This window comes from Felis catus, chromosome E2 (genome assembly GCF_018350175.1).
Source record: "Felis catus isolate Fca126 chromosome E2, F.catus_Fca126_mat1.0, whole genome shotgun sequence".
Lineage (NCBI taxonomy): Eukaryota > Metazoa > Chordata > Mammalia > Carnivora > Felidae > Felis > Felis catus.
Window position 1 is genome coordinate 6,078,983 of NC_058382.1, and position 26,646 is coordinate 6,105,628.

Here is a 26,646-nt window from a genome sequence, read left to right on the forward strand (position 1 = left end):
GTTAGTAAAACTACCACCGGACAGGTTCTGGCCAACTCCACCTCTTACACCTCCCCCTCTCTTATTTTTGATCTTTGTAGCCAATTCCTAAGCTGGAACAACCCTGTACTTTTCAAACAAGGGGAAAACCCATACTCTCACCCACTGGAGCCAAAATGGGCTTCACTGGAGCCAGTCCCCATCCAAAGGGACCAGAATGCCAACACCTTAAAAAGGTACATTTTTATGCTTGCCCCTCGGATGGACCCCCAGATTGTCAAGGCCATGGACAATTCCATTGTGCCTCTTGGGGCTGTGAAACAATTGCAGACTAGACTCACAAAGATCCATTCATATCCTCTATAACTACGGTCTCTAATTCTAGAACCCAACATTTAATATCCCTAAAAATTAAAGATGGATTAGACTCCCGATGGAACTCAGGAAAGACATGGGGTCTCAGACTGTATGTAACTGGTAGTGACCCTGGTGTTGAAATCACTATACAGAGATTTAAAATACGGGTCACCCTAAGAGCCCCTATTGGACCCCAATCCTATTATTAACCCTCTTCCTGATCCTGGAAGATCACTAACTTTACTAAGGCAACCCCACTAACAGATACTCCTCCAACAATCAAAGAGACCCACAATCCTAAAGAGACCCACAATGAGGATATGGATACCTTTAAGGCCCTATACTATACCTTTAAGTTTCTAAATTCTACTAACCCAAACATCACCCAAGACTGTTGGCTATGCCTAGATCCTAGACCCCCCCTATTATATTGGGATAGGAGCATCCGTACTCCTAGGAGAAACAGATAATCAGATTCAGAATTTAAGCCACAATCAATTACAAAATAAATGTCTGTGGGGACAACACCCCAGTCTTACCTTAGGGGATTTAGAAGGTCAGGGAACTTGTTCCTGTGCGGGAAATTATCGAGTTAACCAATCTCGGTACCTAAGTTATTGTAATAACACTATTCTCATCCCCAAGAGTCCCCATCTTGGAGACACTCTCTACTTTCTGGTACCTCCCCTGGGGCATGGTTTGCTTGCTCTTCAGGGTTAACTCCATGTCTAAATTTATACCATGTGGGAAAACGCTCTGATTTTTGTACCTTAGTCCACCTACTCCCCCAGGTTTTTTACTTTTTGGGAGAAGGTGGCCGAGAACATTTAGGTTTCCTTCCACAATCTAGACTTACAAGAGAACCCATCTCCACCATCCTGGTACCCTTATTTGTAGGGCTAGGAGTTGTGGGACCCCTAGGGGTCAGTAATGCTGCCTTTATTACAGGGGACCAAAATTTCAAGCTCCTTAGTAAACAGATTGATCAGGATATTTCAGAATTAGAAAAAATACAGATAAATTAACAGAATCTATAGACTCCCTGGCAGAAGTGGTACTTCAAAACCACAGAGGCTTAGACCTATTTCTACAAGGAGGACTCTGCCTGGCATTGGGAGAACAATGTTGTTTTTATGTCAATAACAAAGCCTAGCACAGATTAGACAAAGATTAGAAGAAAGAGAAAAACAAAGACAAGCCAATCTAAATTGGTATGAGTCTCTCTTTTCATGGTCACCATGGTTGACCACGCTACTTAGTGCCCTAGTTGGACTGTTAATCTTAGTCCTCCTTGTCCTCCTTATCGGACCCTGCTTGATAAAATTACTCCTACAGTTTATCAACCAAAGACTCAGCTCTATCAAACTCACGGTTCTCCGAGGACAATATATACCTTTAATGACCCAAGATAATAATTAAGTACTGAGGAATCGGGTATAAACCAGAAGAAGTGGGGAATGTAAAGGGCAAACATAGCTAGCCTCCTGTAGCCCGGGAGTAAACTATGACCTATGTAAGCTTAGAAGGACCCCAGAATATGAGATGCTGAAACAGGGTTTGTTTTGGGCTTTCCTAGAAGTGCTGTTTCTGTTCCCTAGATATTAGTTCTGCTTAAAACCACATTTGCCAAGTTACTGAGAAATAGAACTTCCTCTTAACTGCTTGTTTGAGCTTCTGTAAACCTGCTTGGTGTAATCACCCTTCCTCATTCTCGGGCACCACATCCTGTTCCAACTAGATAGAAGACTAATATTGTAAACAACATGACTCAGCGTTCAACTGGCTAGAGTCAACAAGTTATATTTTAAAATTCTTCAGGACTGTGTGATTGGTGCCTGCCTTATATTTTAAAAACCTACAACATTGTGTGGTTGGTGCCCACCCTCTCAAACTGCCACCCTTTTGCAACCCGATTGGTCGATACAACCTTTATAAGACATCCCTAAAGCATGTTCGGGGCCAGACTTTTGGAACCTGTTGTATTTCCCTGTCTGGCCCGGCCTTAATAAACTTGTTTTGATCCTGTTTTTGCTGTCCAGAGTTCATAAGCGATCGCGAACTACAACAGGTTGGACATACTGTCCTGTGCCAGACAACTGTTCAAAAGTCACTGGAGTAGCAGTGTCAAAGTTCTGCAAAGCACGAGTGACACAAGCATGAAAGTCCTGAGCAATGACAGCATATTGGGCCGGGGTCAGGATGATTTTCATGAGAGAGCCCCAGTCCCAGGCACATATGGGATAAGTGCCACAGTTTCCAAAATACTGATCATAAAAGGGCTATGAAGGCCATATAGTTGAACTGCTTTCTGTAATTTTTACTATTTGGAAGGGCAGGCCTTCATGGACATATTGTCCATTTTGCCTAAAAATGGGAAACAGGTGGAATTCACGGCCTTCTGGGCTTCTTCAAGACACTTCTGCATTAGGGTAAGGACCTTATCAGAGGTCTTTATGAGACCTCTGATATCAGGTTGATGAGATTTTTTTTAGGCTTGATACGGTCTCACCCTTTTGGGAGAGGGGGAGTAAACTTTGGTTGTAAAGGCGCCAGAGGCGCCTTATATGATTATAGGGGGACTGAGGTTTTTCCTCCTTTTTAGGTAATTCTACCTCTTCATATACACCATCCAAGCTCAAGGGGAGAAGGGCAGTGTGGACGATGGACCAGGTGAAGATTGCCTCAGGGGGGGACATTAGCCCCTTCAGAATGCCTGCCCTTTAATGTTTTCCCTACTCGTTCCCACACGTCAAGATCATAAGTTCCTTGTTCTGGGAACCAAGGGCAACTTTGTTGGACAGTCAGCAATGATTTAAGGAGAGCCTTATAGTTTAGAGTCATCCCTGCTGTCTCTCCTAGTGACTGAAGAATTCAAATACAGCGCTTTTGTAGGGAGTCAGGAGCTGGGAGGGAGCTAGGGAGTTCCCCATGGGAGATCTCTCAAAAAGTTCCATGGCAGCAAATCCTAATATAGTTTTGCTTTATCCCTTACCTCGTCAGGGAGACTGTACCCAGTGCATTTTTTTTTCTTCGAACTCCTTGATCGTTTCGCAGTGTCCTGCAGTCCTTGTGTTGCACCACCTTCTGGCCACGTCAACTCCTTGTCCATGATGGCCCGTAGTCCCCTTTCCTTCCATCACGTCAGGGTCACCATCTGTTGTAGACTCTAAGTCTAAAGTTCTCACTTGACCAGCAATACAGTGGATGCAGGATTAAAATCAAGAGGTGGCTAACGTCCTGAAAAAGACAAGAGCCCCGAATAAAGGTCCTTGCTCCATTTTTATTAGGATCAGAAGGCTTACACACATGGTAATGGATGTGCACAGACACGAACATTAACTCATGGGCATGAGGGAAAGGGGGTCTTGAAGATATGTGGGGTTAGGGATTTGGGTTAATACAAAACAAAATCCTGGTTGCGTTTGTAGCAAACACGAGGCAGGACCTCTGTTTATCATAGCAAGCCTAAGGGATAAGACGGAGCAAGTAACCTCAGGGTTAACAAAGCACCTTTTCTTTTGTTAATCAGCTCCTCTCCGGGCAGCTTCACTGAAGCTCATTGGTCTACGGCCCTATTTACCTGTTTACTTAATTCGGTCCTTCCTTCCTGTGAAAGCAGCTTTCTGCTATGGTACAAGACTGGGGGGCACTTTTGCCCTGAATACCTAATCTTGTTTACTTCATATACCTTTGTATTGGGGAACTTTGCCCCCCACCCCAGTCTATCCTTATTTGCCTCATCTTGTTTACCCAAACTTGGGTGTGAGCATCCTATGGCTTTGTAATTCTTTATGCCTTGTTAACCCACTGGTGCAAGCCCAGGAAATTTCTAAGCTTATTCAACAACAATATACAACATTGTATATTTTGACGATTGACAAGTGCCTGTTGCTGGTCCCCTGTCCATTCAAGTGCTGCATCTGTGAAGTGCAGTCTCTGCATGATATCGTTATCAATCTATGTTTGAGTAATCATTGCTTTGGTGATACTAGTATTTATGTGATTGACTACTCTAGCAGTATGGACAGACTCTGTCAGGGAGACTGCTGCCACAGAGGCTGTGGTAAGATGACACCCGATGACATAAGGAAGGCAGTGAACCATCCAACAAATCTTGTAGGTCTCCAGTTAGAAATGGCTTGGGCTAATTCAGCAAGACCACTGGACCCTTGCCAGAGCCTTGTTATATTTACCGGAAGCCAAGTTTGAGGCTGTCTTTTTAAGATAAACATATGTGAGACATAAAGTTTGGTAAGATGATAATGGCTGAGACAGGCTGGGTACCAAGCCAAAAACATAGTATGTATGGGTTGTCAAATGTTCTATTAACCAGCTTAAAGAAAGGGGGGCTGTGATAGGAGCCTAATACTGTGATGGCACGAAGAGTCAGTGGGGCAGAGAGAGAGGGAGGGAGAATCCAGGAAGGCTCCACACTGTCTGTGCAGAGCCCAATGCAGAGCTCAAATTCACAAACCATGAGATCATGACCTGAGCTGAGGCCAGGCACCCCAAGAAACAGACTCTTAACTATAGAGAACAAACCGATGGCACCAGAGGGGAGGTGGGTGGGCCATGGTTCAAGAGGTGATGAAGACGAAGGAGCACACGTGTCCTGATGAGCCCTGGGCGATGAGTGGAAGTGCCGAGTCACTTTATTGTACCCCTGAAACTAACAGAACACTGTATGTTAACTATACTGGAATTTAAAAGGAAAGAAAAATACCCTTTCTTTGAGAACTAACATAATTTTGTACAGCGTGAGTGTTTTTGTCATTGGGTGTTTGAAACCAGGCTATCCTGAGATTAATTTGTATTACAGATGAGCACTCTTTAGTAACAAATCCTGTTCCTTTAGGTATTCCTAAAACTTTGAAGATCATGGAAAAGTTTTATAACTGTGCTCAGTACATGTATTACTTTTATTGTTATATGTTGAGAACATAACATTGTTTGCTAACTGTAATTAAGAGGATACCTCTGGCTCTTTATATTTTGTAGATGTTTCTCCTATGCACGTGATCAAGAAATGACAACCAAAGGAGTATAGTAATACAGGAGAAGTATTCCAGGCAATGATGTTGGAAGGGCACAAAGGCCACGAAATCAAAGATTTTTGCTTCAGGGAAATCCAGAAAAATGTGCATGACTTTGAGTGGCCGTGAAGAGACAATGAAATAAATTACAGAGACATGCCTGTAACCCGTAAATGTAGCCTCACTGATAGAAGAGATCAATCTGGTATGAGGGATGCAGGAAACAAGCCTGTTGTAAATAGGCCTGGATTAAGCTTTCAGGATAAACTGCACGTTTCATTGAAATTTTTTTTTGTTTTATTTATTTTGAGACAGAGAAGGAGAGAGAGAATCCCAAGCAGGCTCTGTGCTGTAGGTGCAGATCCCAACATGGGACTCGATCTCAAGAACCATGAGATCATGACCTGAGTCGAAGTCAAGACCCTGACACCTAATCATGTGAGCCAACCAGGTGCCCTTGTCAAGTGGATTTTGAATATATTTCCTACAAGAAATTCACTTCAAAAATTAAAGGACACAAGGTAAAATCATGGACAAAAGGTAAACATAAATGCTATTAAAAATAGGGTACCTATATCAGATCAAAGTTAAAGAGCAAATACTATGACCAGGGATAAGGAAATCTATTTCATAATCATAAAGGGATACATTCACGAGAATAACATGAGATCCTAAACTATGCACCTGGCAGCAGAACCCCTGAGAAAACAGAGAGGACAGTAATGACAGAACAATCCACAATCAGAGATCTCCACGCTCCTTCTCTCCATAATAGAACAAGTAGACAAAATCAGTATCTTGGCGACTGTAACATGATTATCAAGGAAACTGCCCCAATTGACATTTACAGAAAACTGTGAGATAAAAGAAAAAATATGTATTGTTCTCTGCCCCTGGCTCCTTCACAGAACTCCTAACGTCCTTGTATTTCCTAAATGACGAGGGTAACAGCAGCATTTTTTGTTATAATGAGGCCACTCCTGTGTGGGCTCCTTGGGTGGGGCTGCTCACCAGAAAGCCCAAGCCATGATTATAAATGGGATTTTGAGCCCTATCCCCTCATCCTCCAGAGAGAGGACCTGGGCTGGAAATGGAGTTAATGACTGGTCATACATATATGAGGAAGTCTCCTCAAAAGCCCAATGGCTGGAGGTTCAGAGAGATTTCAGGCTGGCGAACACCGCCACTCCAGGAGGTGACACACCCCAACTCCATGGGGACAGAAGCTTCTGCACTGAGGACCTTCCCAGACCTCATCCCGTGTGTCTCCTCATCTGACTGTATATCTGTATCCTGTATCATAGCCTGTAATAAACTGGTAAATGTGTTTTCCTGAGTTCTGTGAGGGGCTCTAGCAGGTTGGTCAAAGACAATGAGGGGGTTGTTGGCACCTCTGATCTAGACCAGTTTGCAGAAGCACGTGAGTCAGCCTGGACTTGCGGGACGGCTGGAGTGTGTGGAGGGGCATCCAGGGAGAGGGTGTCGCAGCTGAGGTGAATGGTAGGAAACCAGCTGGTGTCAGAGACTGCTTATTGGTGGGGGGAACCCTCCACGTATTTGTGACCAGAAGTGTCAGAAGTGAAGTCTTCTGTGTGAGTAGTGAGGGAGACAGAATAGAAGCACACAGTAGGGGAAAAAAACAGATTTTTTCCCTACACAGGAGAAATGCTGATTTTTTTCATTCATAAGAACGCTCCACCTAACCAGGGAATTAAACACAATCTTTAAAAGTGCACACAGTACTTTACCAACAGAAACCATATTCTGGCCCATCAAACTAGTCTCGCTAAATTTTAAAAGAATTCACATCACACAAAATATGTGTATGACCACCATGGAATTATGATAAAAATCACTAATAGAAAAGCCTCTGGAAAATCCACAAATACTTGGAAAACAATGACCTCCTTGTGACTAACCCTGGGACAAAGAAGACGTAGAGAAAGAAATGAGAATGTAGCCTGAAGTGAATGAAAATGAAAGCAGAACATTCATAATTCGCCACCACAGCGGGAGAAACTGAAGACCACGTCCTTGGAAAAGGGCTAGCCGCAGAACACCTAAGCCAAAGACTCTTCCTTTTTGTTTGTTTGTTTGTTTGTTTCCTTTGGGTGTTTGACCAAGGGGTGTGAACTTCTCCTAAGTGATCTTATGCAGTTCTGAGGCTTAGGTGAAGCAGGACAGTGAAGAAGGCAAGGTTCTTGAGGTTATTTATAAATATTTGATTATGATAAACCAGTTGAAAATGTTGTAACTGAGAACACATAGTCCACTGAGGGTAGTTGGATTGTAAAGGGCAATGTATTTCTAGATACATTAAAATAAATGGGGGCACCTGTGTGGCAGAGTCGGTTGAACAGAGCATGGAGCTCCCTTAAATTTCTCTCTCCCTCTCTCTGTCTCTGCCCCTACCCCACGCGTGCATGAGCTCTCTCACGAAATAAATAAACTTACAAAGTAAAGCAATAAAATTAAAAATAAATGGATATTTTAATGGAAGTAGAGAATATAAAATGACAGATATGAGGGTAGTAACATAGGAAGGGAATAACCAAAAATGTGATTTCAAAGGTGGTACAATTACTCGAGACAATGACTTTGGGTAGTTAAGATGGGTAAGGAGAAAAGAAAAGGTCACAAAGTACCAGTCAGCTTTCTAGAAGGGTTTTCTATGGTAACAAATATCCCTGAATTCTCCTGGGCTTACAAAAACAAACATTTATTTCTTCCTCATATCACTTCTATCATTATTCACCTCTTGCTTGGTTCTGTCATTTGAGTCTGGGATTCAGGGTAGAACTTCAGTATGTGGGACATAACCATTCTTGTCCCAGAGAGAAGAGAGGGTTAGAAGGAGCAAACAAAGCTTTTAAAGCTTCTGTTACACTTAAAATATGCCGTTCTACTCATACCACATTAGTCAAGATGGCTATTAACTGAGAAGGAAGTGTAGTCCCCTCAACAAGAAGGAAGGGTTGCGTAAGTCAAATGGCCAAGCTTGATATCAAAGAGCAGAGACATACAATCTCACAAGAGGGTGGTAATTAATTGGAAATATTACAATGTATGACAGTGCAACTTCTATCAGAAATCATTTATCCCTTCTTTGTATTTCACACAAAATACACTTACGTTTGTCCCAAATGAAGAAAAAAATTCTACCCAAACATGACTACAGTCACACGGGAGGGTCTCACAACAGTCTCGTGAGATTCCTCTTGGTTGAGAGCCTTACGTGGAGTCCTCACTCCTAACACATTATGGTGGAATACAAAAAAACCTCAATAAACTCTCCCACTCAGAAAAGAAAAGGAAAGGAGGGACCCAGCAGTCTCTGGTCCACAGCAAACAGAGAGGGGCAGGAATAAGGAACAATCCTTTCCTAGGTTCCTGCTTTTCCCCTGAGAATAGCCATCTAGTCCTTTGTGTTTCACTGTTCTTGACTTCATATAGTTACATCTGCTGAAGTGTCAGAAACCCTGCCTTCCTTGTACAACCAGCCATTTTCCCCAGTGACTTCCTTCCCATCATAATGTACATTACCAAACATTATTGCATGATCCCAATTTCCTTATGGTGCAAACTTGGCCCAAGGTGGACAGCACAATATTTTTTAAATAGCACTTTATGTGTCACCAAACAGCTACATTTTTTATTAGCTACACCCACCATATTTAGCTAGACATGCCATGCTCTTCATATTTATTCCAGGGTCATTGAGCCTCTCGGCCCCTCTAGTAGAGCCACACTTGTGCTTTCTGTTCACTAAGTCATCCTGTCCAAGAGAAGCAATCCGATCGGATCTACTTTAGTCAACTGTAGGTTACATCAAAGGGCATTGATTAGGGCCATGTCTTTCATGTAGACTTTGCCATGATTTTGAATTTTAACTTGCCCTTGATCCTCCAAGTATTTATTAATGCTAAGTTTTACCGGCTGGTGATGAGGCACAGTTACGTCCTTAAATCCTACTTGCAAATCAGCTCATTCACTTTTGACATCAGGTCTTTATTGGAATACTGTGTTAAATGCAGCTGAGAACAAAGTGGCATGGTAGTATCTTTTGCTTTTCTGATCTCTATATTGGTGGAATTGATATAAAGAGGTGATAACAATCCCCCCACCTTGGGAACATTTGCAAAGGTCTGGGGACATTTTTAATGTCATCATTGCAGTGGTTCTACTGGAATCTAGTGGGTACACGCCAGTGATGCTGCTAAATGCCTCACAATGCACAGTACAGCTTCATACATGAAAGAATTATCTGAACCCCAATATCTACAGAATAGTACAACTTATACCATGTAAACCTCAATGGAAAGAAAGCAGGAATGTCTATATTAACACCAGATAAAATAGATTTCAGAGAAAATGAAATTACTCTGGGGGCGCCTGGGTGGCGCAGTCGGTTAAGCGTCCAACTTCAGCCAGGTCACGATCTCGCGGTCTGTGAGTTCGAGCCCCACGTCAGGCTCTGGGCTGATGGCTTGGAGCCTGGAGCCTGTTTCCGATTCTGTGTCTCCCTCTCTCTCTGCCCCTCCCCTGTTCATGCTCTGTCTCTCTCTGTCCCAAAAATAAATACAAAACGTTGAAAAAAAAAGTTTAAAAAAAAAAAGAAATTACTCAGTAAAAAAGGGAAAATTACATGATAAAAGGGTCAAACAAGGTGACTTAGCACTCCTAAGTGTATATGCACCAAAGAATAGCTGTAAAGTATGTTGATGATCAACTCATAGAACTGAAAGGAGAAATAAATTGACAATTACAGCTCGAGACTTCTCTCGATAATTGATAGAACAATGACAAAAAGTCAGAAGGACACCTATGAACTCTACAACACCATCAAGTCACATGACCTCATCAACATTTTTAGAATACCACCCAAACCCAGGAGATTACATATTTTTCCCCCAAGAACATATGCCAGGAGGGGCCAAGATGGCAGAGCAGCATTCAAGTTTTCTGCTTCTCTCATCCCTGAAATGCAACTAGATCAGCACAAAACCATTTTGCACATGTAGAAAATTGACCTGAGGATTAGCACAACAATCTGCATAACTTGAGCCACAGAACTCAGCAGGTATGCAGCATGGAGAAGTGAACTGGGGGAGAAAGAACCCGTGGAGGGTAGGGAGAAGTTTTTGCTGGCAGAGAGAGGACGGAGAAAGTGGGGAGAGTATAGGAAATGTACTCCCCCCCCCCCACCTTGCAAAGCAGCTAGAGAGATAGAGAACGAGTGGAAACAAGGGACTGAACAAGAAAGGGAGAAAGGAGAAAGGAGAGGGTTTAAATACAATTAAGACTCTATAAAAGGGAGTGCAGAGTCAGAAACTCCGAGGCTGGGTACCTGGCAGTGCTTGGTGTGAAGCACGAATCTCCAGGAGCATACAATGAGTTCCTCGGGGTCCTCAGGCCACACTGGGAGAGGCAGTTCCCCTGGTGAGGAGACATTTGATAGAGGCCCTGGAGCCTCCCCAGAGGCAAAGGTCCTAACAGACCCAAAAGAACAGCCACGTTTGCTGGTGTTGCAACCAGGACGTTAGGGGGTGGTGAAGTCTGGTGCCAGGTGTGTGTTGTAATTTACCATAATCCCTGAAATGCTGCTGCTATACAATCGTGGGAACTTTTTTGGGGGTGGGCTGGCACCCGGTGGCAGATTCTGGGCCTCTGCAGCGGCATGGTCGGGGAAGCATCCCCAGGGGCAGGCCGGCACATGCCATTGCTTGGTGAGACCCTTCCCCAGAGGGTCAGAGCAGGTCCAAGCCACAGGGGCCCTCAGAATTGCGGGGTTTGGAAACACAGGCCAATTGGAGATGAAATTTGGGAGGGAGGTACTACCTGGCAGCTTGACATTTTGGTTACAGACAGTGTAGAAGCAGGCAATGTAAGGAAGCTGGAGACAAAGAGAGTTGCTTGATTGTCCCTTGGCAAGAGCACAGAGTTCTTATGCTAGAGAATGGGTAGTTGGGTAATGCCATTTTCAACTATCCCACACATGCACGTACATGCAAAAGGATCCACCCCAGTAAGCTAAGCAGCGCCATCTAGTGGAGAACAGAGCCGTCAGACCAAGTCCTGTCAACTGTGCCAACAATGCTCTGGATGAACACCACAAGTCTCTGCCTGGTTAGTGTACGGACTATAAAGTGCTTCGTAGTTTGACTTCTTGGGGAAACTGGATATAATTTCATTTGTATTTCATTCTGTGCACTAGTCTATTCAATTTTCTTTTTCTTACCCTTGAATACAGAAAAAAATTCATTTTTATTTTCCATTTTTATAAAAAAGATTTTTATTTTTCTCCTAATATATTTCTTTTGTAAATTTTTTATTCTGTTTTACTTTCATCATTTCATTTCATTCTATTTTATTGTATTCGTATTTTTAAAGTTTCAAATGTTTTCCAACTTTTTTTCCCCTTTTCTTTTCCTTCCATTTTTTGTCTACTCTATCAAGCTTCTTTCAACAACAAGACCAAACACACCTAGGATCTAGCATGCTTTACTTGATTTTTTTGTGTGTGGTGGTTTTAATTTTTTATTTTCTTTTTCTTCCTCCAAAATGACCAAACGAAGGAATTGACTCCAAAAGAAAGGACAGAAAGAAATGACATCCAAGGACTTAATCAAACCAGATATTAGCAAGATGTCTGAACCAGAATTTAGAATCATAATAAGAATACTAGCTGGGAATGAAAAAAAAGCACAGAATCCCTTTCTGTGGAGATAAAAGAAGTAAAATCTAGTCAGGATAAAATTTAAATTGCTGTGACTGAGAAGCAACCTCAAATGGATGCCATGGCAGCAAGGATGGATGAAGCAGAGCAGCAAATCAGCAATACAGAGGACAAACTTATGGAGAACAATGAAGCAGAAGAAAACAAAAAGAGGGAAACTAAGGCAAGAGAACACAATATAAGAATTGGACAACTCAGTGACTCATTAAAAAGGAATAACATTCAAATCGTAGGGGTCCCAGAAGATGAGAGGAAAAAAAGCAGTAGAGGTTTATGTGAGCAAATCCTAGCTGAACTTTCCTAACCTGGGGAAACACAGTGACATCAAAATCCAGGAAGCAGAGAGAACTCCCATTAGATTAAAAAAAAGAAACGACCATCAAAAGGCATATCATATTCAAATGCACAAAATGCATAGACAAGAAAAGAATCATAAAAGCAGCAAGGGAAAAAAAGTCCTTAACTTACAAGGGAAAACCGACCAGGTTTGCAACAGACCTATCCACAGAAACTTGGCAGGCCAGAAAGGAGTGGCAGGATATATTCAATGTGCTGAATCAGAAAAATATGCAGCCAAGAATTCTTTATCCAGCAAAGCTATCATTCAAAATAGAAGGAGAGATAACGAGTTTCCCAAACAAAAACTAAGGAGTTCATGACCACTAAACCAGCCCTGCAAGAAATTTTAAGGGGGACTCTCTGAGTGGAAAAAGACAAACCACAACAGACCAAAAGCAACAAAGACTAGAAACAACCAGAGAACACCAGCAGAAAGCCCAGCGCTACAGGCAACACAATGGCAATAAATTCTTATCTTTCAGTACTCACTCTAAATGTCAATGGACTAAACTCTCCAATCAAAAGACACAGGGTAACAGAATGGATAGGAAAACAAGATCCATCTATATGCTGTTTACAAAAGACGTATTTTAGACCTAAAGTCACCTTCAGATTCAAAGTAGGGGGGTGAAGAACCATCTGTTATGCTAATGGTTACCAAAAGAAAGCTGGCATAGTCATACTTATATCAGCAATCTAGATTTTAAAATAAAGACTGTAACAAGAAGGGCAGTCTTTATGAAGAAGGGCATTATATTATAACTAAGGGGTATCTCCACCAAGAAGACCTAACAATTGTAAACATTTATGCCCCCAACGTGGAGACCCCCAAATATATAAATCAGTTACTCACAAAAATAAAAGAAACTCATTGACAATAATACCAAAATAGTAAGGGATTTCAACACCCCACTTACAACAATGGACAGTTCATCTAAACAGAAAATCAACAAGGAAACAATGGCTTTGAATGACACACTGGATTGGATGGACTTCACAGTTATATTCGGAACATTTTATCCTACAGTAGCAGATTACACATTCTTCTCGAGTGCACATGGTACATTCTCCAGAATAGATCACATACTGGAAACGCAAATCAGCATTCAACAAGTATAAAAAGATCGAGATCATACCATGCATATTTTCAGACCAAATGCTATGAAACTTGAAATAAACCACAAGGAAAAATTTGGGAAGACAACAAATACTTGGAGACTAAAGAACATCCTTCTAAAGAATGAAGGGGGTAACCAAGTTACAGAGAAAATTTAAAAAGTCAATGAAAATGGTAACACCACAGCCCAAAAACCTCTGTGACACAGCAAAGACAGTCATAAGAGGTAAGTATATAGCAATAAGGCCTTCCTAAAGGAGGAAGAAAGGTCTCAGATACACAACCTAATCTTATACCTTAAAGAGATGGAAAAAGAACAGCAAATAAAACCCAAAACCAGCAGAAGACAGGAAACAATAAAGATTAGAGCAGAAATCAACGCTATCAAAACCAAAAACCAAAAACCAAAAAAACAAAAACAGTAGAACAGATCAGTGAAACCAGGAGCTGGTCCTTTGAAAGAATTAACAAACTTGATAAACCCTAAGCCAGTTTGATCAAAAAGAAAAAGGAATGGACCCAAATAAATAAAATCAATGATGAAACAGTAGAAATCACAACCAACACTGCAGAAAAGAAACAATAATAAGAGAATATTATAAGCAATTACATGCCAATAAGTTGGGCAATCTGGAAGAAATGCAAGAATTCCTAGAAACACATACACTACCAAAACTGAAACAAAAAGAAATAGAAAATTTGAACAGACTCATAACTAGTAACAAAAATAAATTAGTAATCAAAAATTTCCCAAAAGACAACAGTTCGGGGATGGATGGCTCTGCAGGGGAATTTTACCAAACACTTAAGGAAGAGTTAACACCTATTCTTTTGAAGCTGTTCCAAAAAGTAGAAATGGAAGGAAAACTTCCAAACTCATTGTATGAGGGCAATATTACCTCAATTCCAAAACAAAGACCCCACTAAAAAGGAGAACTACAGACCAATATCCCTGATGAACATGGATGTCAAAGTTTTCAACAAGATACTACCAGATCCAACAATACATTAAAAGACTTATTCACCATGACCAGGTGGGATTTACACCTGGGATGCAGGGCTGGTTCAATATCCCCAAATCAATCAATGTGATACATTACATCAATAAAAGAAAGGGCAAGAACCGCATGATCTTCTCAATAGATGCAGAGAAAGCATTTGAGAAAATACTTGATAAAAAACCTCAAGAATGTAGGGATAGAAAGATAGTAACTCAAGATCATAAAAGCCACATACAAAAGACCCATCGCTAATATCATCCTCAATGGGGAAAAACTGAGAGCCTTCTCCCTAAGGTCAGGAACAAGATAGAGAGGTCTACTCTTGCCACTATTATTCAGCATAGTATTAGAAGTCCTAGCCTCAGCAATCAGACAACACAAAGGAATAAAAGGCATCCAAATTGGCAAGGAGGAGGTCAAACTTTCACTCTTCACAGATGACATGATACTCTATATGGAAACCCCAAAAGATTCTACCCCAAAACTGCTAGAACTGATCCATGAATTCAGCAGTCCTAAGATGTAAAATCCATGCACAGAAATCAGTTGCATTTCTATACACCAATAATGAAGCAACAGAAAAAGAAATCAAGGAATCGATCCCATTTACAATTGCACCAAAAACCATACAATACCTAAGATAAACCTACGAAAAGAGTGAAAAATCTGTATACTTAAAACTATAGAAAGCTTATTGAAAGAAATTGAAGACACAAAAAAATGGAAAAATATTCCATGCTCATGGACTGGAAGAATATTGTTAAAATGTCAACACTACCCAAAGCAATCTATATACTCAATGCAATCCCTATCAAAATAACACCAATATTCTTCACAGAGCTAGAACAAACAATCCTAAAACTTGTATGGAACCAGAAAAGGCCCAAATAGCCAAAGCAATGTTGAAAAACAAAACCAAAGCTGGAGGCACCACAATTCTGGTCTTCAAGTTGTATTACACAGCTGTAATCAATCATCAAGACAGTATGGTACTGACACAAAAACAGACACATAGATCAAATGGAACAGAATAGAGAACCCAGAAATAGACCCACAAATGTATGGCCAACTAATCTTGACACAGCAAAAAATGATATGAATAGAATAAAAGCAGTCTCCAGCAAATGCTGTTGGGAAAAGTGGACAGTGTCATGCAGAAAAAAATGAACCTGGACCACGTTCTTTCCCATACACAAAAATAAAAGCAAAATAGGTGAAAGACTCAAACGCAAGACAGGAAGCCATCAAAATCCTTGAGGATAAAGCAGGCAAAAACCTCTTTGACCTCGGCCACAGCAACTTCTTACTCAACACCTCTCTGGAGGCAAGGGAAACAAAAGCAAAAATGAACTAGGGGGACCTCATCAAGATAAAATCTTCTGCATGGGGAAGGAAACAATCAGCAAAACTAAAAGGCAACTGATGGAATGGGAGAAGATATTTGCAAAATGACCTACCAGAAAAAGGGTTAGTATCCAAAATGTATAAAGAACTTTTCAAACTCAACACCCAAAAAACAAATAATCCAGTGAAGAAATGGACAAAATACATGAATAGACTCTTTTCCAAAGAAGACATCCAGATAGCTAACAGACACATGAAAAAATGCTCAACATCACTCATCATCAGGGAAATTCAAATCGAAACCACAATGAGATGTCACCTTACACTGTCAGAATGGCTAACATTAACAACTCAGGTAACTCAGTGCACTTTTGCACTCCTGGTGGGAATGCAAACTGGTGCAGCCACTCTGGAAAACAGTATGGAGATTCCTCAAAAAATTAAAAATAGAAACTACCCTGCGACCCAGAAATTGAATTACTAGGTATTTACCCCAGGGATAAGGATGTGCTATTTTGAAGGGGCACATGCACCCCAATGTTTATAGCTGCATTATCAACGATAGCCAAAGTATGCATAGAGCGCGCGCGCGCGCACACACACACACACACACACACACACACACTATGGAATATTACTCGGCAAAGAAAAAGAACGAAATCTTGCATTTGCAACAACGTGGATGGAACCAGATACTAGAGGGTATCATGCTAAGCGAAATTAGTCAAAGAAAGACAAATATTGATGAAAGACAAAACAGATGAACATAAGAGAAGGAAAGCAAAAATATAAAAACAGGGAGAGGACAAAACATAATAGACTCTTAAATATAGAGAACTGAGGATTGCTGGAAGGGGTGTGGGTGAGGCGATGGGCTAAATGGGTAAGGGGCACTAAGGAAGACACTTGTTGGGATAAGCACTGGGTGTTATACATAGAGGATGAATCACTGGATTCTACTGAATTCATTATTGCTCTATATGCTATCTAACTTGCATGTAAATTAAGAAAAGGAAGGAAGGAAGGAAGGAAGGAAGGAAGGAAGGAAGGAAGGAAGGAAAATATGCCAAGACAGATCATATCCTAGGTCCTAAGACACCCTTCAACAAATTTAAAAGAACAGAATCATAGAGTATGTTCACTGCCCACAATGGAATCCAAATACAAAACAAAAACCGAAAACAGGAAAATCTCCAAACACATACCTTTGAACAACATACCTTGCAAATAATCCACAGGAAGAAGACAAAGACTCAAGGGAAAGACACAGGCTGAAAGAAAATGAAAATACAACATGTATCTGTGGGGTTCAACTAAAGCAGTACTGAGAGGGAAACTGATAGTTCTCAGTTTATACTAGAAAAGAGGGGAGATATCCAAGAAAAATCTAAACTGCAGTAAGAAATCAGAAGAGATGGCACAAAAACAGACACATAGACCAATGGAATAGAATAGAAACTCCAGAACTAGACCCACAAACGTATGGCCAACTCATCTTTGACAAAGCAGGAAAGAACATCCAATGGAAAAAAGACAGCCTCCTTAACAAATGGTGCTGGGAGAACTGGACAGCAACATGCAGAAGGTTGAAACTAGACCACTTTCTCACACCATTCACAAAAATAAACTCAAAATGGATAAAGGACCTAAATGTGAGACAGGAAACCATCAAAACCTTAGAGGAGAAAGCAGGAAAAGACCTCTCTGACCACAGCCGTAGCAATCTCTTACTCGACACATCCCCAAAGGCAAGGGAATTAAAAGCAAAAGTGAATTACTGCGACCTTATGAAGATAAAAAGCTTCTGCACAGCAAAGGAAACAACCAACAAAACTAAAAGGCAACCAACGGAATGGGAAAAGATATTCGCAAATGACATATCGGACAAAGGGCTAGTATCCAAAATCTATAAAGAGCTCACCAAACTCCACACCCGAAAAACAAATAACCCAGTGAAGAAATGGGCAGAAAACATGAATAGACACTTCTCTAAAGAAGACATCCGGATGGCCAACAGGCACATGAAAAGATGTTCAGCGTCACTCCTTATCAGGGAAATACAAATCAAAACCACACTCAGGTATCACCTCACGCCAGTCAGAGTGGCCAAAATGAACAAATTAGGAGACTATAGATGCTGGAGAGGATGTGGAGAAATGGGAACCCTCTTGCACTGTTGGTGGGAATGCAAATTGGTGCAGCCGCTCTGGAAAGCAGTGTGGAGGTTCCTCAGAAAATTAAAAATAGACCTACCCCATGACCCAGCAATAGCACTGCTAGGAATTTACCCAAGGGATACAGGAGTACTGATGCACAGGGCCACTTGTACCCCAATGTTCATAGCAGCACTCTCATCAATAGCCAAATTATGGAAAGAGCCTAAATGTCCATCAACTGATGAATGAATAAAGAAATTGTGGTTTATATACACAATGGAATTCTACGTGGCAATGAGAAAAAATGAAATATGGCCTTTTGTAGCAACGTGGATGGAACTGGAGAGTGTGATGCTAAGTGAAATAAGCCATACAGAGAAAGACAGATACCATATGGTTTCACTCTTATGTGGATCCTGAGAAACTTAACAGGAACTCATGGGGGAGGGGAAGGAAAAAAAAAAAGAGGTTAGAGTGCGAGAAAGCCAAAGCATAAGAGACTGTTAAAAACTGAGAACAAACTGAGGGTTGATGGGGGGTGGGAGGGAGGAGAGGGTGGGTGATGGGTATTGAGGAGGGAACCTTTTGGGATGAGCACTGGGTGTTGTATGGAAACCAATTTGTCAATAAATTTCATATAAAAAAAATTAAAAAAAAAAGAAATCAGAATAGAAAAAAACCACAAATGAAGCAGAGGAAATAATAAAGACAAGAGCAAAAATAAGTAAAATTGAAGCCAGGAAAACAGTAGAGAAAATAAAACAAAGAGGCAGTTCACTGAAAAAGTCAATAAAGTTCATGACTAACTAGTAAAACTACCAAAGAATATAAGAGAAAACACAAATTCCTCCTAACAAATTAAACAGGGAATATTACTCCAGAACCTGGAGACATCAAAAGGGTAGTAAGGGATTAATACAAAACTCTACATACATATACTTGAAACTTTAGGTGAAATGGACCAATTCCTTTAAAGGTACACCTTACCACAAATCACCCATGTGAAACAAATGATAGGAATGGCTTGAATTGCAGAGTAAGTTTGTAATCTTAAATTGCGTCCCCAAAATACACCTACAGACACATACAGTGAATGTTGAGAGTTTAGCTAATACTGGTGCCTCAGCATCCATTCTGTGTGGCCAAGTGGTCTGTAGGGACCTTGAACTGATACTAGCCATTCCCTTGAGCACATACCCTAGTAAGAGCCCATGCAGTCAGAAGCAAATGTCAAGATAGGACTCTCCCAATCATCCCTATGATAAGCATTCTCCCCCATCTCCCAGGATCTTCCCCTTGTCCCCTTTAGATAAGACCCCCCACACACACACATCTCCAAAAGCTTACCAAAACCCTGCTCTGTTTGGTTTGAATTGACCAATGCAGCCTTAGCCTAGAACCCTAAAGCAGTCCACTGAGGGGCCCTAATAAAGCCATGTGCCCTTGGTCCTGCCCTAAGAGTTCTGCCTATACCCTGCCTTAATCTCCTCACACAACCCACATAGGTGTGCAGAATAGCTCCCCCATGATCTGTGACTAATAAACTTCTCTACTTCACTTTCCCTTACAATCTCTTGTTGAACCATGGCTCACCATCTGACATCTAGGACTCTACTTAACAAATATTAGTACAACAAAGTCACAATACCAACACTAGACAACTCTATCAAACCTACAAAGAATTAAAAGGAATTCTACACAATGTCTCTCAGAAAATAGAAGAGTGAATACTTTACCCAACTAACCGTATGAGGCCGGTATTAGCATAATACCAAAACTACACAAAAACATTAAGGGGGCAGAGGGAGATAACTACCAAAGAAATCCCAAATGAAGGTGCAAAAATTCTTAGCAAACTATTAACACTGGAAGTCAGCAATACACAGAAAGAATTGTACACCATGACCAAATGGGTTTATTTGGGGGACAGAGAGCAGTTTCAAATTCCAGCAGTATGAGCCATCATGTTAACAGGCTGGACAGGAAAAATCACAGGATCCTGTCAATTGATACAGAGGAGGATTTGACAAAATTCAACACCTATTTATGATCTAAACTTTCAGAAAACTAGGAACAGAGGGAAATTTCCTACACTCAGTAAAGAACACCTGCAAAAAACTTACAGCAAACTTTATCCCTAATGGTGAAAGACTGGATGCTTTTCCTCAGAGACTGGAAACAAGGCAAGGATGTCCACTCTCCACACTGATATTTGACATGTTAGTAGAAGTTCTAGTCAGTGACAGAAGAGGAGTAAACAAAAGTGATAACGAGAGAAAAGCAAGATAAAATAGTAGCTACTTGCAGAAGCCATCATGGTTGTGTTAGGCGGGATAACACACCCATCCCAAAGGATGGCCATGTCCTTGTGCCTATCACACGGGAGTGTTACTGTAAATGTCGTAAGGGAGTCTGCAGATGTGCTCTCGTGAAGATCATGAGGTGGGCGATTATCCCGGATGATCTGGTAAATGCGATATGGTCCTGAGGGACTTAGAAGAAGGATGCAGGTAGAGTTACTTATGTAAAGGTTGGTGAAGCGATGACAGAGGTAAACAAGTTTGAAGATGCTATCCTGCTGGCTTCAAAGAGGGAGGAAGGGGACCACCATGAGGCAGAGCATATAAGTGGCCTCCAGACATGGGAAGGTAAGGAAACAAAATCTGACCTGGCATATCCAGACGGAGCATGGCGCTATGGATCCATTTTACACATTTCGCCTCCAGAACTGTAAGAGAATAGATTTGTTAAAGTCATTCAGGCTGTGGTAATTTGTCACAGCATCAACAGGAATATTTTTGAAGTGGTATGTATAGAAAATACAAAGGAACGTACAAAAATTTCTAGAAGAACGAAAATTTACAAAGTGTTAGAACACAGAAGCATGCAAAAATCCACTGCATTTCTATATACTAGCAATTTACACCTTGAACCTGAAATTAAAAGTACAATACCGGGGTGCCTGGGTGGCTCAGTTGGTTAGGTGTCTGACTTTTGACCTCAGCTCAGGTCTTGATTTCAAGGTCAGGAGTTCAAGCCGTCCATTGGGCTCTGAGCTGGGCATGAAACCTACTTAAAAACAATCCATGTATGATTGCTTAGAAAAGAAAAAGTAAAAGAAATATGAGCCCACATTCCAGTGCAGGGACCTGTGGCTCTGAAGACAAGAATCAGTCACTGGGAAATGGCAGAATGGCCTCCAGGCAACTGAGGCCATCATCTCCTTGTCAGACACCGGGGTTGGAATCGCGGGGGCTCTATCTTATTCATTATTTTTCATTTTTTATTTACTTTTTCATTTACTTCACTGTGTGCTCGTTAACCTCCACACACTTGGTTTCCAAGCACCAGACCACAGCCAACTACTACAGTTAAGACGTTTCAAGTTATTTCACTCAAGACCTGAAGGAACTCTTCAGATTTAGCACCTACTTTGTACCTGTCACCATCTCATATGCATTTTTCACGTCACAAGAGTCTCTCAACAACCCACTGACTTATGTATCCCTTGGTGTAAACTGGGAAAAAAATGTAAATGAAACATATAATCTGGGTCACAACGTGTGGAAAGAAAAGATAATGGCAAGGAAAAATTGTATAAAAAAAAGAAGTTTTACTACAGTTGAAAATGAGCCATGGAATGAATTGCTCAAGACCATACTTTGAAATTCACCTTTTAAAATCCTCTGGAAAATTGTTCTAATAAAATTGTTTAGTAACATTTATGATCTAATAAACATTTGCAAACATCTTCATTAAGCTAGTATAAAAATATCCTAAGGCAATTTATCTAAATAGTATTCTATAAGCATTTCAACAAGCACATCATACAATGGAATCTAGGCGTACAGAAGGAAAAGGAATGTAACAAATTAGCACGAAGAAAAGTTTGTCTTTCCCAACCAAGAAATCAGGAGTTTCAAGAGTACATATTCAGTGTATTACTAAAGAGTATCCATTTTTTGGTGGCTGATGACTGACACCTTTTAAGCCTCACCACCACATCTGTTCTGCCCACCTGCCCAAGCTGAGAGAAAAGCCTGGTGCTTCCTTTGGTATCAGCCCAAAGTTCAAACCACAGAAGGCATCCTCCCCCAGCTCCACCCAGTCACCACCCAAAACACACCAAACCACTCACCATTTCCTGTTCCCTCAAGCCATTTTTTTTTTTTTTTTTTTTTTTTGACCAGCTTGGAAGTCTGTGCTCTCCCTAGTAATCTTAATTACAGTATGTGTTCTCATCACACTTTTAGTGCATGGCACCACCAGTCTCGATATCCAAACCCAACTTTGGTTAGGGTTCCATCTGTTCCAGTGGACGGCCGCAAGTAGAAGTTAACAAAAAATGTGTTAGACAATGAATATGTGAAATTTCTAGTTTAACTATGAAACAAATGTTCCCATTGTATATTGTTCATTCTAAATTATTTATTGTTCCAAGCTGAAAACAATTATTTTTGGCCTTATTTCTGAAATTATTTTATTTCCAAATTTTTCATGTGTACTATGTTCCTATTTTCATTTTATTTACATCAGGGTGGAAACCATGGGTTTTATTTGGGCACAAAACACATGAAATAGAATCATATGGTGCATATTCATGAATGGGGGGTAGGTTTTAGGGGATCAGAATATTGAACTTGCACTGCTGTGGCATTTCATTGTAACTACATAAATATCCTGCGGCAAAGTATGGAGAGAAGAACTCAAGTGCAAAGTTTAAGTATATAATCCTCAAACTGTCTGTTCTTTAATTCTATCCTGGAAGGAAATTATTATAGGTTCCTTCAACCTTGAGAGCCTAAAGGTTGTTAGTATGTGTTACAAAGTACTCTACAGAGGTGGGATAAAACTGTGTTAGAAAAAGAACATGACTCCTTCAGGGTTATGGGGAAAAATTATTTAAACTTTATTAATGAAAACGTGAGACTTGTGATACATCCTGCAGAAAATAGTAGCAAAATGTAATGGCAGGAGTTAACTATGAATCATGAACATACTGTTCTGGTTCTCTGGATTCAACTGCCCTCTCAGATAACTGCTCCCTTCATTTTCCAAAAAAAAAAAAGGAATGGCATTAATGATCCATCAGTTTGTCATTGAGAGTATCGCACAGCTATTACTATCTTCCCCTGCATTGTTTCTACCACATAATCTGTCCCTAGCAAACACACTATCACTATCATTGCATGAAAAGGTCAGTCCCTGTAACTCATCTAGAGAAGAGTGCCCTGATCATAACATGCATGACAACTTCAAGGGTGATTTTGCATTATTCTCTGCCCCTACCCCATGCAAATTCACACAAAATTGAATCTGACAACTCCGTGTCCTTGCTGTTCCAGGGAACACGGATATGAATGGGTCACACACAATGAAGTAGGCCCCTTCATCTTATGACTGCTCCTCAGAGACCATCAGGAAAGGCTTAAGATCAACAGATTTCAAACTTGAGGGTGAAACTCATAAATAAAATGTAACTCAAACTCATAAAATATAGCCTTTTCAAGAAAAGTCAGGTAAGTATCTTATACACAGAAAATCATGAGCTACTTCCACACATGTCCTTGTTCCCATGATATAGGAGTTTTAACAATTTTTGACATAATTATCATGCAGTGTGGAACATTTCAGGTTAATCTCTGAGATCTAAAGTCCTAGTTATTCCAGTCGGATCCAATTATGCCTGGATTCTCTAATGTGTGGTCTGTTCTGTGAACTGGTCAAAATACTTACCATATTTGTAAGGATTTGCAAGGAATCTCCCCAGTACCAATTTGTTGGTGAATCCTAAGGACGCACAGTTTCTTAAAGGTATCTCCACATTCAGCATATTTGGTATAGTTTCCCTGCATAAATTCTCTCATTACTCCAAAGGTGTGAGCATTTAATGAAAGCCTTATGACATTATTTGCATTTGTAAGGTGGCTCTTCAATACAAATCCTCTGATGTTTTGGCCTTGGGGCAAAAGCCTTAGCACGCACATTAGTTTTCTGTGATTTCTCTGCAAGGACTGGATAATGGCTCTGCCACAAACACTTACGTGGTTTCCTTTCAACATCGACTCTTGTTGCAAAATACTTGGAACTCAAGCTAAGAGCTTTGCCACACTCATTGCATTTATAAGGTATATGCTCTAGTATGTTCCCGAACTTTTGATCTTTGGGTAAAATCCTTGTCACACACATTACATCTGTGTGGCTTCTCTCCAGGATGTTTACTCATATCCAGCAAAGAGTACTAATTTAAAACATTACCACATTTGTTGCATTTGTAAATATGAATGATTTGGTGAACCCTGAGTTTAAGGCAATACCTAAAAGCCTTGCCACATTCAGTACATTTATAAGGCTCTCTCTCCAGTATGGATTATCTGATGACTGGTGAGGGGTGAGCCTCGAGTAAAGGCTTTGCCACGCTCATGGCATTTGTAAGGTTTCTCTCCAGGATGAATTCTTTGGTGAATCCTGAGGTCAGACCATTGTCTAAAAGCCTTGCCACATTCAATACATTTGTATGTTTTTTCTCCAGAATGAATTTTCTCATGAAGTCTAAGGTGTGAACCCGTGATAAAAAGCCTTGCCACAGTTATTACATTTGTAAGGTCTCTCGCCGATATGGATTACCTGATGTTTATTTAAGCTTGCATGGATGCTGAAGGATTTGCCACACTCCTTACATTTGAAAGGTCTCTCGCCTGTATGGATTCTCTGGGGATTTATAAGGTGTGAATTTTGACTGAAGACCTTGCCACACTCATTACACTTGTAAAGTTTCTCTCTGGTATGGATTATTTGATGTGTACTGAGGTGTGAGCCTTCAGTAAAGGCTTTTCCATACTCATTACATCTGAAAGGTTTCTGTCCAGCATGAATTCTTTGGTGAATCCTGATGTCAGACCATTACCGAAAGGTTTTGCCACATTCAACACATGGATATGACTTCTCTCCAGTATAATTTCTCCCATGATGCCTAGGGTGTGAACGCTTGGTAAAGGCTTTGCCACATTCATTACATCGGTAAGGTTTCTCGCCAGTATGGATTATCTGATGTTTAGTGAGGTGTGAGCCCTGAGTAAAGGCTTTGCCACACATGGCATTTGAAAGGTTTCTTTCCAGCATGAATTCTCTGGTGAATCCTGAAGGCCTTGCCACATTCAATACATTTATATGGTTTCTCTCCAGTGACTTTTACATTTACATTTACATTTACTTTTACATTTATATGGTTTCTCTCCATGACTTTTCTGATGCTCAACCAGGTTTGAACTTTGGATAAAAGCTTTACCACACTCATTACATTTGTGTGGTTTCTCTCTGCTATGAATTCTGTGATGTTTTACCAGTTTTGAACTCTGGCAAAAAGCCTTGCCACATTCACTACATTGGTAAGGTTTCTCTCCAGTATGGATTAGCTGATGGTTCGTTAGGCTTGAACGTACACTAAAGGCTTTGCCACACCCGTTACATTTGTAAGGTTTCTGTCCAGCGTGTATTCTCTGGTGATTTGCAAGGTGTGAATTTTGACTGAAGAGCTTTTCACATACATGACATTTATATGGTTTCTTTCCTGTATGAATTATCTGATGTATGCTGAGGTGTGAACCCTGATTAAAGGTTTTGCCACAGTCATGACTTTTGTAAGGTGTTTCCCCATGTGATTTCTCATCATGTGTTAGTGTCGAAGGCTGAATAAAATCACGCCCATGTTTATTAGAAATGTTGGTTTGGACACTAGGAGAAATTTCTTGAAGTGGTGAAACTGAGGAACCAGTGTTGACACGCTTATCAACTCGATTACATTTATACATTTTCCCTTCAGCATGAAACACATGCCATTCATCCTGAAAGCTTAATCCAGGCCTATTTACAACAGGCTTGTTTCCTGCATCCCTCATACCAGATTGATCTCTTCTATCAGTGAGGCTACATTTACGGGTTACAGGCATGTCTCTGTAATTTATTTCATCGTCTCTCCACGGCCACTCAAAGTCATGCACATTTTTCTGGATTTCCCTGAAGCAAAAATCTTTGATTTCGTGGCCTTTGTGCCCTTCCAACATCATTGCCTGGAATACTTCTCCTGTATTACTATACTCCTTTGGTTGTAATTTCTTGATCACATGCGTAGGAGAAACATCTACAAAATATAAAGAGCCAGAGGTATCCTCTTAATTACAGTTAGCAAACAATGTTATGTTCTCAACATATAACAATAAAAGTAATACTTGTACTGAGCACAGTTATAAAACTTTTCCATGATCTCCAAAATTTTAGGAATACCTAAAGGAACAGGATTTTTTACTAAAGAGTGCTCATCTGTAATACAAATTAATCTCAGGATAGCCTGGTTTCAAACACCCAATGACAAAAACACTCACGCTGTACAAAATTATGTTAGTTCTCAAAGAAAGGGTATTTTTCTTTCCTTTTAAATTCCAGTATAGTTAACATACAGTGTTCTGTTAGTTTCAGGGGTACAATAAAGTGACTCGGCACTTGCACTCATCGTCCAGGGCTCATCAGGACACGTGTGCTCCTTCATCTTCATCACCTCTTGAACCATGGCCCACCCACCTCCCCT

At 40.7% G+C, this 26,646-nt stretch overlaps 1 protein-coding gene and 1 pseudogene across 2 annotated transcripts in view; both read right to left on the reverse strand.

Moving 5' to 3' along the window:
• Positions 1-64: 64 nt before the first annotated feature.
• On the reverse strand, positions 65-25,223 carry LOC123382290 (annotated as a pseudogene).
• LOC102902178 (zinc finger protein 160-like) overlaps positions 25,223-26,646 on the reverse strand; it is a 30,764-nt gene continuing 29,340 nt past the window's right edge. Inside the window, exon 4 of one of the 2 annotated variants that reach the window (XM_023244968.2) lies at positions 25,223-26,202. In XM_023244968.2, coding sequence (XP_023100736.2) covers positions 25,229-26,202 — 974 coding nt within the window. In that variant the 3' untranslated portion in view covers positions 25,223-25,228. The remainder of the gene's footprint in view (positions 26,203-26,646) is intronic. The other variant, XM_045046266.1, reaches the window with a different exon arrangement.